The 16,247-nt window shown below is 38.4% G+C and overlaps 1 protein-coding gene across 1 annotated transcript in view; it reads left to right on the forward strand.

Moving 5' to 3' along the window:
- The first annotated feature begins 1,488 nt into the window (after nt 1–1,488).
- The window catches only part of FGF12 (fibroblast growth factor 12), a 544,642-nt gene continuing 529,883 nt past the window's right edge, over nt 1,489–16,247 (forward strand). The window contains exons 1-2 of the mRNA XM_081302066.1: nt 1,489–1,566; nt 1,738–1,880. Coding sequence (XP_081158192.1) covers nt 1,868–1,880 — 13 coding nt within the window. The 5' untranslated portion in view covers nt 1,489–1,566; nt 1,738–1,867. The remainder of the gene's footprint in view (nt 1,567–1,737; nt 1,881–16,247) is intronic.

The following is a 16,247-nucleotide window of genomic DNA, read 5'->3' on the forward strand; positions in this document are numbered from 1 at the left end:
CTCAATGACATAAGCTGTCACTCTAAGGAACGGCTCCACTCCTCCCTGACTCAGCTCTCACACCCATTAAACACTCTAAAGACATCCTGAGTTTTGTGGTTCTTACAAATATTTACCTGGGTATACATTTGGAGAGCCTAAAGATTAGTAGTCCTTAGCTTGTGGCTCTGGAATCCCATTCTCAAACAGTTTGATTTCCCAGTGCTCAATGGCGGCTAACTTTGCTAAGCCACAGCAGTTCATCAATGGGAGCCCTCCACTAATAAATGTCCACATCCGGTTGAACCATCATGATTAATATTTGTAATCATGGGCTCGAAGGCATTGGAAAACCCCAGGATGTCTTCTGAATTACCACAAGAAGATTAAATTATAGTCAGCCTCAGGTTTCTTGTTGGGAGTCTATTTTGTCGCATTCAATGTTTTGGAAATTAAGAGTAGAAATCTGCGGCGGAGGTGGGGTCTTTGTGTAACCTGGTGTGTTTGTCAATATGCACATCTCTTCCCTTGGCCATTCCAGACTTGTTTTTATGCCTGAGAATAAGATTCTTCTTCTCAAGGAGTGAATGTTTTCCTTGGGGAATTTGGAAGATGGAAAAAAGTGTAATAAATGCACCTATTAAATATTTTGTATACAAAATAAATGTAATGAGGGCTTTAAAAATATTCTGATATGAAAATAGCACTTCAAGAGATTTTTGGCTTTACATTCTCTAGAGCCTTAAAGAAGAAAAACTATTTCCCTACCACTTCATTAAAATGATTACATATTCTCTTTTAAAGTGTTTATTATCAAAAGGTGACTCCCTGCCTTTGGAGACTTGGCTTCTTGGTAGATGTTGGAAATAAACCGAAAAGAGCACCTCAAAATGTCCTGGGTGGCTTTGTTTGGGGAACTTTCGAAGCCTTGGAGTCTGTTCTTGGAATAGTTTCGAGGTGGAGGCCAAAGGGGTGTCTGTCAGGCAGGCAGGGTAGCATCATTCTCAGCGGCAAGGAAAAAGGACTCCTGCCACTCACCCCAGACAAACAAAATAAGTGCGGGAAGGAAAGAAGAAATAGGAAGTTAGTGAGGGAGAAAAGGGGAAGCAGACACCTGGAAAGTTACTGCAGCGACGAGGAAGAGACACCCATACTGTGACCAGGAAACAGCCTTCGTAAATCCTCCGTCTTGGCTGGGGAAACCAGACCCAGCTCAGAGACCCTAGCCTTCTCTTAAGGTTTCAGTCATCCATCCTGGAAAATAGTTGGGGAACGATGCACAGTCCCAGCTCAATCCATTTTCTAGTTTGCAGAGGAAAATCCGGTCCGGCGTTTATTTTTAGCAGCGTTTTCCTGTGACCGAAAGCTACAGCTCTTCAGCGGGGATAACTGAGGACCGTATTGGGGAGCGAAGCGAAGGGGGTGGGGGAGCGGGAGGCGGTGAAAAGGGGAGGGGAGGCCCTGCGCATGCGTGCCAGCGCCCATGCAAATCTGCTGTACATCCAGAGAGCAAAGTGGGATGATCTGTCACTACACCTGCAGCACCACGCTCGGAGGACAGCTCCTGCTTACAGCTTCCAGACCCAGGTAAAAAAAAAAAAAAAAAAAAAAAAAAAAAAAAATCTGAGCGGGCACAGTGCATGCATTTCAATATCAGACAAGCCTCGCAACCTACCCCCTGTAGAGGCAATCTGCTGCTGCTAAGTGTCCTTTGGTAGCTGATTGCTGCTTCAAGGTTTAAGAAATTCCATCTTTCAGGAAGCCTGAAGGGAAGGAAGGAAGTACGGGGGAAATCGTCAGATTGGCTTCCCAGATTTGGGAATCTGAAGCGGGCCCACATCTTCCGGCCAACTTCCATTGAACTTCCCAGCACTCGATAGGGACCGAAATGGAGAGCAAAGGTATGTGGCTGTCCCCATAGGGGACTTCCCGCTGCTTGTGCGTGTGGCCAGGGCAGTACTCAGCGAGGGGACTGCAGTGCTTGGAGAGCGAGCATCATACTAGGTCGATAGGAGGAGGAGATGCTATGTCCGTTGCAGCACCGGGAAGTGTGGCAGGAAGGCCACTTCTTTTTAACTCCCACAGCTTGGAAGGCAGTGTTTAATACTCCATCAGTTGCGTAGTGAAGTGTGATGAGTTTTTTTTCCCCTCTTGGTGGGGGGTGGTGGTGGTGACGGGGTTGGGGGAGAGTCCCTCCCAAAATGGAGGGGAGGAGAGCTGTGTTGGTAAAGCAATTTCTTTTCTGTGTAATGGATGGGCTCAAATAAATACATTTCATTTGCTTTAGGATCGCTGACAGGCACGTTTGTATCTGATATCCAATAATGCATTGCTTTAAAAAAATGGATTTCTCCACCCCCCCACCCCATGAACATGGTATTTCTGGGTGTGTATGACCACATTCTACTGCATTTTGAATATATATCAGCACAAAAATTGGGTCTATTTGAAACAGTGTGCGTTAGAACTGACCTCTAAGAAGAACAGTGTATCAGAGTACTGCTTGGCTCCCAAGCATGATGCATTTACTAGTTCTGGACATGCATATATTAATATTCTCCTCATAAGCAAATCTGCATAATGTACACACACCAACTGGTAAATGAACTGTAAAAATCAACTTCTGAATGGCATATTTAATCCACATAAACAAAACGACTGTTAAAATTTTAAGACTGGATATCCTTTGGATTTAACCCCATCTATGCAGGTCTCTTTCTTCTCCTTCTCTTTAAAATGCCCCCCAGGTTGGGAAAGGCTTAAGTGATGTGGTCAGATATCCAGTAGGGATATTGGATGTATTTAATTTTAGTGAAATCAGAAGAAATGATGTCAACTTTTATGAAACTATATTCATTACCCAGAACTCGAGAAGCTATATTTGAAACAAGGTTTTATTTTTAACCAGGAATGTCAGTCACTGAGGCGATGTACTTAGGATCAGGGAGTGGTAGTGAGTTACCCATTTCTGGGCTGATTAATAAAGCTGAAGTGTTGAATGATAGCAGCTATATGTTCAATAAGTTGTTTTAAGTATTTAGTTAGTCGATTTAAAGTATTTGAGCCTCAGTAAGTATTTATAGTATGAAAAGAACTGAATTGATGTGGATTAAGAGTAACTGGCAATTTTTAGTTTAGACAAAATATCTTATGATAAATTGATGGGCATTTTCATGTCTGATAATGATATACATAAATAAGAGAATCCATAAATAAGCATGAGATTATTAACTCTTTAATATGAACTCTAGAATTAATTTTAAAATGAAAATCCAGTCTTCCTTAATTCATAGTGGTTAGTAATATTCTATATCTCAGATTGATGACAGTAGAGTTCCAAGGACTCTGCCAGTCTAGGGAGTTCAGAAAGGAGAAGGAACCTCAGAGATACATCTGAGGAGAATTGGGCCAGAAGTTCTCTGTTAATTCAGAGAGCAGTGATAACAGTGAATCACAGTTCTAACCCAAAGGCAATGAAGATTTTTGCCCCATTCCAAAGTGTAGTCATTTTTGTAGAGGGCTCATAGTTACCTGGGACAAAAGATAGGAAGAAAGTCTTTATGCATGTTAGTCCTTGGACTTCCTACATGACGCTGAATTAGCCAATTAACAATCACATTAAGAGTGGCTGATTACTTAAACACTGGCTTCGCTTTCTAAGTTGATGCAAATGGCATAGATAAAAAGTATAGCTAACTTGAGGGGTTAAAGATGTAGCTCTGTGGTACAGTGCTTGCCTAGCATGTGTAAGGCCCTACATTTAGTCCCCAGCACTGAAAAAAAAATTCCTAAAAATTGTAGCTAACCTGAAAATTTTATTATTGTTTGTGTTAAGAGGAGTTTACATCTGTATTTCATTCTAATTGGTACGTCTTTCATACTTTATGCTGCTGTGTACAAAATTCTTTCCCTATCAAATTCAAATGTAATTCTAGGAAGACATTCTAAAATGTAAGTACATATGCTTCGTTTCTATTGGAAACTCTTTGTATATAGAGTCATTACATGATTTATTTGAGGGTTCAAGAGTGCTCCATCCCAGAAAAAAAAAATTCTGATCTCATTTAATTGTGAATCTTACCTCTAGCATTTGGCAACCTTCGTATTACCTCTAGAATTTGAAAACATCTTCCAGAGCACTTGTTCATAGTATGCAGCCAGGTTGAACTTCAGTTATTTACAAATAAGGTCAATTCTTTTTACTTCCTATTACTTATTACTTTACATTACTTCCTGTCATCCAAGGTAAAGACAAGAAGAAAACAGATCAATAAGTGATCAATTTCAGTAATCATCATGCACCTTGGTAATTTATGCTGTTTCAGAAATTTGAAGTTGTGTACAGTCTCAGCAGTTTGGACAAGAATTTGTGCCTTTTGGGTCCTAAGGACTTGAGTTTCTTAAATAACTTACAGCATTAGTATTTAGAACAATGTTCACAAACTTTGCTGAGCAGTAGAATCACTTGGCATGCTTTTAAAACTTCCTAATGTTACATTATAATGTTGTAATGTAATGTGTAAAAGCCATAGACATTTAAAAAATGTCCACAGGTACAATATTTTGAGAACCATTTATTTAGACTCTTGATAATCAAAATGTGGTTTGCAGACTAGATTTTTTTTGAACCACAGAATTTTGATCTGTAGGTTTACTGAATCAGAACGTGATTTTTTTTAAAAAAAAATCCCTGGGTAATTTGTATAAACATTAAAGTTTGAGAGGCATTGATTCAGAGTGGGGAAGGAGACTCTGACTGTCTCTCTTTCTGCTTACCTACCTTTATCACATCTTTGTTTAGCTAGTTTCTCATTCTCATTCTGAAGAAACACCTGTAGAGCTTTTCCAATGCAAGGATATTTATGCCACACGCCTAGAAATACTGATTTGATTCTAAGTTGGGACTTGAGAATATGTATTATTTATTTATTTAGTCATATAATCAGTAGTGCTGGGGATTAAACCCAGGGCCTTATACATGCTAGGCAAGTGCTCTAACACTGAGCCACATCCCCAGCCCCTGTAATAGGGTATTTTAAAATAGCTTCCCCAAATGATGGTAAGGGATAGCCAGAGTTAACCACTGACCTTGGTCCTTGCTACTGGTGGTCCTCAGGAACATAAACAGACCAGGAACGTATTAGAAATAAAGAATCTTAGACTCTACCCCAGACTCACTGACTCAAATCTGGATCCAACAAGATCTGATGGTCATTTGTATGCACATTAAAGTTTAAGAAGAAGCACTAGTCTAAATTTTAAGGATCTGAAAATTTCAGACATTTCAATAGAGAAGATTTGATATCATCTGCCTGATCAATATAGAGACTTCAGATATGTGGTCATGTTGGGTTGTTTTTGGAAAGAATGAAAATTACATGGAAAAGAATTTCTGTCTCTGGGTTAGATAAAAAAATCAGACTCATTTTAAAGTATTTTTCTCTGTTCTTACTTAAGCCATTTACTTTCAACCCCTGATTATCCTTAAAAATTTTGGATTCCTGACAATATGCTGCTGTTGGCCTAGGGTATTGTTATCTGACTACTTAAATCAAGATATGTCTTAACAGAGTGAATGTTGCTTCATTGTCAGATATCTTGGCTCAACTCTTAAGATTCATTGGATATATTCCTTGTTCCATAGAATCTCCCATGACTGCCCACATCAATTAATACAGTGAATATTGCACTGGTATACTTTATGTAACACAAGTACATGCATTTTTCCATCACATCTTGTAGTCAGTATTACAATATTTGTGTTCCTTACTTAAAAAGTATTTGTTGACCACCTGCCATGTACCCAATGTGCTTCATTCTGAAAATGTACAAGGAAACTTAGATAAAATCCCTGATCTTAATGACCTCATTCTACTATCTCCACTAATAGATTCATTTACCTTCTTGTGGGCATAATCTGAACTTCTGGTAGGGGATAGGAAAGGTAGCAGAATACAACAATTACTATTAGTGCATTATGTAAAATTGTGGATGTGTAACTGACGTGATTCTGCAATCTGCATTTGGGGTAAAATTGGGAGTTCATAACCCACTTCAATCTAATGTATGAAATATAATATGTCAAGAGCTTTGTAATGTTGTGAACAACCAATAAAAAAAAATGTAAAAAAAAAAAATCTGAACTTCTGACGTTCCTGCAGCTAACCAATGTCCACTTCAGGTAGAATATTTTAGTTTACATGGTGAGGATGAAGATTTTGTATGTTGAATTGAATAGCCTTAATTATTTTTTCATGCTATGCTCATGTATCCAGAAGATTGTAAATTGGGAGAAGTGAAGAGTTTGCCTACTGGGAGGAGGGGTCCCAGAAACAAGAGTCAGATTGCAGAACATAGAAGGCAGTAACCTCATCTACTCTCTCAGTAGAGACCTGTGTTCTCAAAGAAGCCTTTGTTCTCTGTTCTGGGTCTCTCAGTCATCAGAGTCCCTCACAGGGCATAAACCCACATATGTAAGGTACACAATAGTCATTTTTCTGAGCCTAGGATGGTTCAACCTTCAGGGGATAAAGGAAATATCTAGGTGGTCATTGGTGTAGCAAAACTGGAAAGTGATTTTAAGAAAAGTTATTTGTGGTTAGACAGCAATAAAACACTGAGGCCATTGTAGAAGGATAAGTAAAATATAATAAGTTTCATTAGAATAGAATAGACAATCGGCATAAAAGATCTAGAGTCTTACCCCAGCTCTAGTGTTGTTACTTTGGACAAATCACTTTCCTTCCCTGGGTCTCAAGATTCTTAACTATTTAGGAGAGTTCATTTAATTCAACATATTTACTTGGTTGCCACACTGTTTCAGGCACATTGTTAAAAGCAAGGGATAGACTATAAACAGGGTCTTGGCTTGCCTTCTAGGAGCTTACCCTCTAAGCATACATAAACAGGCGCAAGAGTTGTGGATTTATAACATTGTGTTTGTTTTCTCTATTCATCCCCAGCTTTCTGGTAGGTTACCCAGGAGGTTGGAGTATAAAATCTTACCTGATTAATAACCTCAAAAGAGTCACTTAATGTTCCACAGCAATAATACCTTCCCTTTGTTTTCCCTTTGGTTTCTTTGAACAAAATCATAGTATGGGAGAATATTTGAACCCAAACTATGTATCTATTCCACAAGCTGTTCCAAATGACTGGCTACCTAATTAGTAACCTATTGTCTGACTTAGGTAGTTATTATGAAGCTTGTTAGCTTCAGTAGTGAGTTCAGAGGTGGTCAGCAGATTATTTACCATTCTCTTATCCCTGTCTTTTTATTCCTTAAGCTTGTGAAGTACTGATCCTATTAAATAGGTATTTTTTATCTACTAAGTGACCAATAAGAATTTATTGCATTTGTTAATATTGTGTTTCCTAGTTTGCCAATGAATAGCCATAAATAACATTCATTAGACACTTTTGTCTTTTTACCAAGGACTTTAAATATGTTATTTCCCTTAAAGTCTTGTGATTATGTGTTTCAACTTCATTTTGTGGACAACAAAATAGAGGCTCAGAAAGACTGACTTACACAGATCATCTGAGTTTCTTTGTAAAATAAGATTTATTGCACCCACCCCATCCTCATGCCATATCATAATTATGAAATAAATCTCATACAAATACAGCATTTAAAGTCCTTTAAAATCATAGTCCAATTTTCATCCCCAGTAGCTGTGTTTCTCTTTTCACTAGACTGTATCCTGGAGGGTAGAAAAGTATCCTTTGCCATTTCTGGTTTTTGTAGCAAGGATACCACATAGACACTAAGCAAATCACTTTCAGTGATTTTCACAAAAGCTTTAATTTATCAAAAGGGATTTTTTGGTGTGTGCTTACTTTTATTCCACTACCCCCCCCCCCTTTTTGGTATTTTAGGGATTGAATTCAGGGTATGCACTTTCCCACTGAACTATATACCCCAACCCCTGTTCTGCATTTTTTATAGTAACACTGATGCTTGAATTTGCCTCTATTCTTTCTAAGACTTTGTTTTGAGGCAGTTATGTACTATTTTGTGATGAGGATGAAGATACATTGGGTCAAATATTAGACTTTGGAAGGGTTTTAAAAGACAGACTGTAAATTCTTGTCATTAGCAGTGGTTCTCAATTGGAGGTGCACAGCAGAACCACTGGGTACACTGTGGTACATCACACTCAGTTATTTAAGAAGCTTTTGGACAATTAGGCTGGTGAACCCTCAATTATGAAGGTGAGCTACAGGGCTGGTGCTGTAAGGTCGTAGGTACCTGGGTCCTTCATCAGGAATCCTGCCTGGGCCTTGTCTTTTATTATCACCATTTTTTTTTTTTTTTTTTTTTTTGGTGTTAAAGAGAGCGAATGTGAAGAAGAGGATCTTAATTCCTGTACTATAGGCTTGGAATAGAAAATAGATATGTAAAATAGATGGCGAGAGTCTGAGGCTAAGGCAGCTTGTCACTTCCGCCAACATCTTTGTCTTCATCTCCTTATTAGCGTCGTTGCAGGCAGAGCACGGTAGGATTTTTTTCCGGGATCTATGTCTATGGCTCTAATTTTAGTTTTCTCATCTCTCCAGTTACTTTTCGAATGAGTCCTTGTCTCCTTGTCTTTGGAATGTGAGACTCCCACCCTGAGAGGCTTAGATATTCAGCTGCTGTGATGCAGCTGATGGTACTTTGGCAGAAACCTTAAAGGACACCTGTGGCCCCTTTGCAGATCTTTTCCTTTTTCTTTAGCATATACTCTGCCTGTATTTTTACCTGAAACAAACCCATCACTAAGGATTCAGAGAATGCAGATCATTGAAAGTGGCCTTAACTACATAAAAGAAGTAAAGGGAAGCTGCTATTCTGAAGCTAAATTTTTATTTCTCTCCTGTTTGTAGACCTGTCATTAGCCTGAGAAGCTGCCCAAACGGATGGACCGCAGGGGGGAAAAATCTAGAAGCTTTCAGTGGCCATTCAAAAGACAACTAAACACACCTAAAACTCCCTTAGCAAGCAAGAAAGAGAAGGCAGCAATGCCAACCTTTCCCTTCCCCAATTATTCCTACAATTATCATCTATGTGACACTATCAGGTTTTTCTCAGTTTCTCAAATAATGGTAATCTTCAAACAGGTTGAACAAACCTCGATACAAGACAAATTGGGAAATTCCTTTTTAGCTATTTGGATACTGAAACATCTAGGTATGTTTCTGTCTTTAAAACCTATCAGGGCGATTTTTGTTGTTGGTGGTTTTTGTTTTGCCCTTAGTCTCATTCACATATTAAATTCGATTTAGATGCTCTAAAAATAAGACAGTCACAAAACATTAGCATTTGATCATCCTAATTATTATCATCTAGGAAGTTTAAAATTTAGTTTGCTACAAAGGCTCTTCCATTTTAAAATATTTTTGACATTTCCAGCACTATTTAAAATTAAATTTACTATAGTTCTTTCTTCTGGGATTTAAAGAAGAAATATTTGCTCATGTGTCAAGATAAAGGCTGTGATGTAAATCACACTTGATCAGCAATCCTACAGATAATTCAAAATGAGATGACATGGGTACTTTGTACCTATGGACTTTGCATCTGCATCAGCATTAAAAGCAAATGGACAATGCAAATACAGCAAAACCCTCAATAGGACCAAGGGAAGGAAGAGCCAGAGAAAGGGCACAGACCAAGCAACACCAGTCTTTCAAAATGAAGTGATTGGTTGATTCATTTTAAAAAATGGTATTTCTTGAGTATCTACTATTGGTTAGATATTATAAGACTGAGCTTTTCAAACTTGGTATGCATATCGATGGTATTATGAGGCTAGATATTGGATTGATAGATGAGGGCATAGAATAAACATGCTATGTGTTCTGATGAAATATGAGTAATAATGGATTAGATACCAGAAAACCTGGGTCTAGGATCTTGTCCTATGAAGACAAGTATCTTCCTTCTCCTTTCTGAAGCTAGGAAGAACTAACATTTTATTCTCTTTGCCTATTTATTTTTACTTTCTTATTACAATTTACCTTCTTTTCAGCTTGTTTGCATTCTTTCTTGATTGTTAGGCTTGACTTCCATAGAAAATAAACAAGGTGGTCATAATTACCACGTCAAATTTTTAGAATTTTTTTCAGTTTGGTGATTGAACCCAGGGGCCTCCTGCATGCTAGGAAAGTGCTCTGCCACCGAGTTACGCTCCCCATGTCTGACTTTTACATTTTATTCTGAGATAGGGTCTTGATAAGTTATCCAGGCTAGTTTTGACCTTGCAATCCTCCTGCCTCTGGGCCAGCTTTTTGAATTGGGCATTGTGTGACTGGAGTTGCCGGGCTCATAACTGGGTTGAGCAATTAATTTTGTTCAGAGAAAGCATCAAGACAGGAAAAATGGGGAAAATGGTTACTTGGCTGAAGGTTTTGTATGGCATGATTGTGACCATATATAGATCCCGGGACTATGTCTGAATAGGTGGATAGTTGTAGTGGCCTTGTGGACAAGGCCCTGGCCTGGAATCTGGAGACCTTCCTTTGATACCGATTCTTGCTTGGCTCAATTCATGTGAGTTTGGTCATTTTCTTTCTCTGGTCTTATTCTTTATCTGAGAAACAAGGGTAAATTAGAGGCAATATTCTCCCCATTTCTGAGATTCTAAGAACCAGCATTTGTGGAGTCTTTATCTAGGAATACAGTGGATATATTCTGTTTAATGACTTATGGTCGGTTGCTCATTCCTTCCTTTCTCTTTGGCTAACTGGGTGGCATTTTTTTTGCTCAGCAGATTGTACATTATGTTTTTATAACATCTTTTTTCACCCTCATATGCGTCCTCTTTACAATTAAGATTAGTTTATTTATACATCAGTCATATGTGAAGTTGATTGGTGGATATGGTATCTTCTGTCTCTGAGACCTAACCAGCACCTCCCTGCTAAAAAAGGAAAGAGTAACAGAATACTGCAGAGCAGTCCAAGTGCTGAGTGCTTTACTGACTTAGAGAAAGGAGATTTCTTTTAGTTTTCAATGATTTAGTAACATACTATTCAAAACTAAATACACTCAGTCCTTGTAGTCTTTGAGCAATTTAAAAACCAATAACTGGCTCTCCTAATCCTGATCATTTGAGATAGAAGAAACATTGATTTTTTTTTGCTTCTAGATGAAAGTTATCCAAAGTCTTAAGAGTTTCATGATTAACAAACTGAATTTCTTGATTATGCAAAGGATAAAAGATAGTAGAATACTTACTAGCCATTGACATGTTTATGAGTGTGTACTTGTGATACTATAGTAATTATGAAAAACAAAGGATATGGAGGAGTCCACTGCTTATAATAATGTAAAATTTGTATGCTCATGGACAAATAATGTATTGTCATATGTAGAAAGTGGCCATATTTGAGTGATCAGTGGGCTTTTATTCTTTTTCAGAACTTTTATCAATATTTTATTGCATTTCATTTCAATAAAGCATGTGTGCACTTGGTATTGGGCTCAGTTATAAACCGTTAAACAGATTTACTTAAACCTCAGCAGATCTCTTCATGCCTCATGATTTCATGCTTTATTCATGGCAGACATCAAGAGGATATTTGAGGAGATAACAGTCTTTTAAAATAATGGTTCCGTAGCTTTCACTATATATGAGGCACTATGCTTTATGTATATTGACTCATTTCATCTTCATAATGACTCAATAAGGCACTATTGTATCCCTGGTTTCAAGATTGGGAATCCCAAACATAGAGATGGTAAGTAACTTTCCCAGGTCTCACGGTCTCTGTGAGCTTAATCACTAGTAGCCATCTGAGGCAGATTTGCTGAAGTCTGGAATGCCAGTCAACCTTCCTTTGTCACTGAAAAACCAACTCAGCAATGTACATTCAGATTTTATTAACCTGCAGGTTTGTGTCACCTGGACCCTGAACCAATAAAAACCAGACTTGGGGAATCACTGGGAGATTCTGTGGGCTGTCTGGTGGGTTCAAGAAAGAATTTGACACTCTTCCATGCCCAGGGGCTTCATGCACCATCAGCCTGCTGCTTCCATTTCTAACCCTCCCCTTTGAATAGCTGTCCTGCTTATCTGGGAAACTTGGTGGTGTGGTAGAAAGATCAGAAGACTGGGAATCAGACACATCACTTGCGACTTTTAATCCCTGCCCCTTGGGAAAGATATATTTCTGTGCCATTGCTTCCTAATTTGTACAGTGGCTCCCTTTCAAAATTAATGGGACAGATAAGGAAATATATATATATATATATATATATATATATATATATATAATCAAGCATAAAATTGGTGCTCAGTGATAACATGTGTTGTTGTTATTTGTATCATCTGATCCTTGGTTCTTCTACTTGCTCTGTTTCAGTATAAGTCTGGGTTCTTGCTTTAAACATCCCACCATCATGTTAACCCCTCAGCACAGGGTTAGATGCAGCTTTTGATATTTATTACATCACTGCATTGGACAGTGCTGATGCATGACAAGGTTCTTTTTATCTGATGCTGGAAGCTGTTGCTCTTAACCTTAAGACCACATTCCCTCCTTCCCCTACCATTGCCCCTTCACCTTTGACACAGGCTGTGATTGGACTAATTGATTACATTCCTCCATACTTTACACTGCTGACCCCTGTTGTTCTCTTCAGTTTTCTTCTTCATCTTTCCCAGTCCCATGCATTTTCCTCTGGTTGGAATCACCTGAATACCATGCAGTTGTGGTGTACAGTTGAACACAGTAGTTAAGACACTGGTTGAATCACACTATAAAAGTTAAGAGTAGTGAATTTGGTGTATTAAGAATCGTATGCAAAAAAAAAGAGAGTTCATGTATAATGGCATAATTTGGAGTGACCATACCTTATATACAGAGTTACAAAAAATTGTGACGTGAATGAATAATCATGAATGTAATGCACTCCACTATTGTCATGTATGTAAGAAATAAATTAAAAAAAGAAAGAAAGAAAAAGTTAAGAGTAGTGATATCAATTAGTTAATCCACTGACACTTGAATCAGAATTTTACTAATTTGTTCTCATCTGGCCTCAAAGGGAGTCCAGTTTTCTCCAAAGAGAGAACTTGAATATTGTAACAAAAGTTTTAATGTTGTGGCTTAGTTCCAGGACACCCCATTCATGTTGGAAGAATGAGGGCAACTTTCTGTCCTGTTGTTCCATCAGGGGTTCTCAGGTTTAAGCATGCATCATAATATTGTGGGTTTGTGAAAGCACAGATGCTGAGCCCCACCCCCAGAGCTCCTGACTCAGTGGGTCTGAGGTGGACCCCAGAGTTGGCTTTCTAATTCATATCCAGGGTTCAGTGCTGCTCATCTAGGGACCACAATTTGAGAACCATCAATGTAGAAATTGTCTTGTGCTTGGGCTTTGGCTCTAGACATGCGTATTTTTCTGTTTATTCAGAAACTTTAGAATAAAGTGTCAAGAGTAGCATTCTGACAATGCAAAGGAGACCACAGCCTGAAACTCATCCCTTGCATTCCCTACAACCACCCTGGCCAGTTTATTAATACCAAGACCTGTGTTTGGATATCCATTTATCCACTTATCTGCACCAACCATATTGTTTGTTGTGGGGACTAGAAATGAAAAGTGACACCATTTTTTGACCTCACTAAGACCTCACCAATCAGCTCTTAAAGATGTATAAAAACAGAAACCTAGGAAGAACTAACTGAGGGCAAAGCCTGTGAAAACAAAATTAAATTGAAATCGACTTTTATCGTTGTATCTTCTGTATAGATTGCTCTGCCAAGGCATGATAGGCCTGAAACCAATGAATAGGACAAATTTCATATCATCCCCTATCACACTACAAATGAAAATAAAATAATGTGGGAGTCCAGAGAGAAACTACCAATCTGGAAGGTGTTGGCCTTTGAACTCGTGTTTGCAAAGGGGTGGAACTAAAACATGGGAAAAGCATTCCCGGATGAAGGAATAGTATAAACAAAGGCAGAGGAGCATTAATATACATGGAGTAACCAGGAAAAGATGAATAGGTTGTTTAGTTTATTTATCTAGCAAATACTTGAGTGCTGAACACTGTACTGAGTATCGAAACCACAGATGCTCTTCACCTTCGTGATGCACAGAGGGCTGGGGATGGAATACAGGAAATAGCAAATCAAGGAAGAAAGATCAGAAGCAAACCATGGAAGTCTGTTACAAAATTATGTAATGTAGGCTGTGGTTTCATTTGCCTTTCAAAAATATTAATTAATGTAATCATCTTTTTAAAAAATTAGATTCCTGGGGCTTTTCATATACAATCCTACTTACAAAGCTTCAATTATACACTAGTTTTTCAAGAACACATCTACTGGGCAAAGCAAGCATACCTACAAGCACATGGCCGTAGCCGCAGGAAAGCCTTATGATCAGTATTTCACTCTGTGACTTTTGTCAACCTCTGATGCTGACACATTTCCTTTGCTTAATGGAACAGTATTTTTGTTCTGCTCACTTTTGGATCCCGATTCTCTGAGATTCCAGCTTTACATCTCATAGACTGGCATTTTAGGGGAAAAGCCCAAAGAATTTTTGAAACGTGTCAGGCTTAAAAAATTACTCCCTGAATATCTGTAAATAACTATCTAGTCTCAGAATTACAATGAGAGAACAAAAACTTCTTGTACTTTGCAACTCTGCTCTATGAAATTCTTCTATTCTTAAATATATGAAGACTTAAGAAATATATTTGTCCCAACCTCAACCACACTATTACAAAGACATATTTTGATTTTCTGATTACCTTTCTTTAGAGAAGAGAGAGAAGCTAAAAGAGTAATTTCTTGAACCCAAATTTAGACATGACCTCTTCCTATTTAAAACATGAGGCAAGGTTCCTAAGCTCCCTAATCCTGTATTTTCATTTCTCCACAATGGAGATAATAATATTTATTCATAGAGTTGTTTTGATGATTAAATGAGGTAATATATGGGAGCTATTTATACATACTGCCTAGCAAATATTAAGCACCCAATAAAACGCAGCTATTTTTATTTTAAGTACTGTTTCAAATTGCCTTATTATGTAAACTTCTGTTTTCAAGTCCATAGCCCTGGGCTTTGGCTGAGTCTGGGTTCAGGTTTGCTTCATTGTTTAAATGAGCTCAAGCATGACACCTCTAGTTAGAGCCTTCATTGTAACTCAGCATAGAGTTGTAAATATGGCAGCCCCACCAATATATGGCTTTTGGATCATAGTCTTAAAACTGTTCCAGGAATACACATCCTGCCAAACGGGGTTGCCATAATCATGGCTGAAATCTAGAACAGCACCTCGTGTAGAGAAGGTCTCAGCCTGTCTGTGAAAGGTTTATGAAGGAGGTTTTGAAAATGAAGGTCAGCAGGCGACTTTTATCTCATAACCATAGGAAGTGGTTAGACAGATGGCCAGGACAGCCTTATCTCTTCTCTAAGCAGCCTCTTTTGATCTTGACTGACCACGGATTCCTGTCTCAGGAAGGATGGCAGGTGTCAGGGACACGCTGTAGCCTCTGTGTTCCTTCAGAGATGTTTCTCAAGAGAGAGCAAAATAAAAACGTCACTTTGTGCACACAACTCGAGGTGATGCCTTCCTTCCCTTCCTTGCTTGTTATTGTTGTCACAGTTACAGAAAGTAAATTGTCAAAGACAGCACTGCCTCATCCCTTCTCCTAGTCCTTCCTTATGGAGATAAGCACTGCCCATCTTTTTGCTATTTACCTCTGTATCACAAACAATATTTCTTTCTTAATGCCTCTCAATTTCTCAGCTCCACTTATCACGTCCCACCAAGGAAATGACATGGTCACCTCACTCCCTTTATAGTAGTCCCACTGTGACACTTGTCCTGTCCCTCTGACCATCTTTTCAGCGCCGTTATGCTGTGATTTGGGCTAGATGGGTATTTACTAGTTTTGTTATTATGATTATGTAGATAAATACTCTTCATGACTAAGTTATTAAGTTATGATTATTATTGATTTCAGTTTTTTTAAAAATAATTATCTTGGGTTTTGTTTCTTGGCTTTCTCCATATTTTTCACCATGTGACTCCTTCACAGTTCTCTGATTGTTATCTCATTCATGTGCAGATATTATATCTAGTTGATCTTCTTGAAGTAATGTCTCTTGGACCCTTCTGACAGGGAGCACTCTTCTCCTGATGTAGGAACAAGTGCATGGAGTACTGCATATATGGCATACGTTAAGGGTGTCTGAATGGCAAACCACTCCCCTGTGCTAGGTGTTTAAGTGGCAAAACGCTTATCCCTTAGGCACA

Source organism: Spermophilus citellus (genome assembly GCF_964194105.1).
Source record: "Spermophilus citellus genome assembly, chromosome: 7".
NCBI lineage: Eukaryota > Metazoa > Chordata > Mammalia > Rodentia > Sciuridae > Spermophilus > Spermophilus citellus.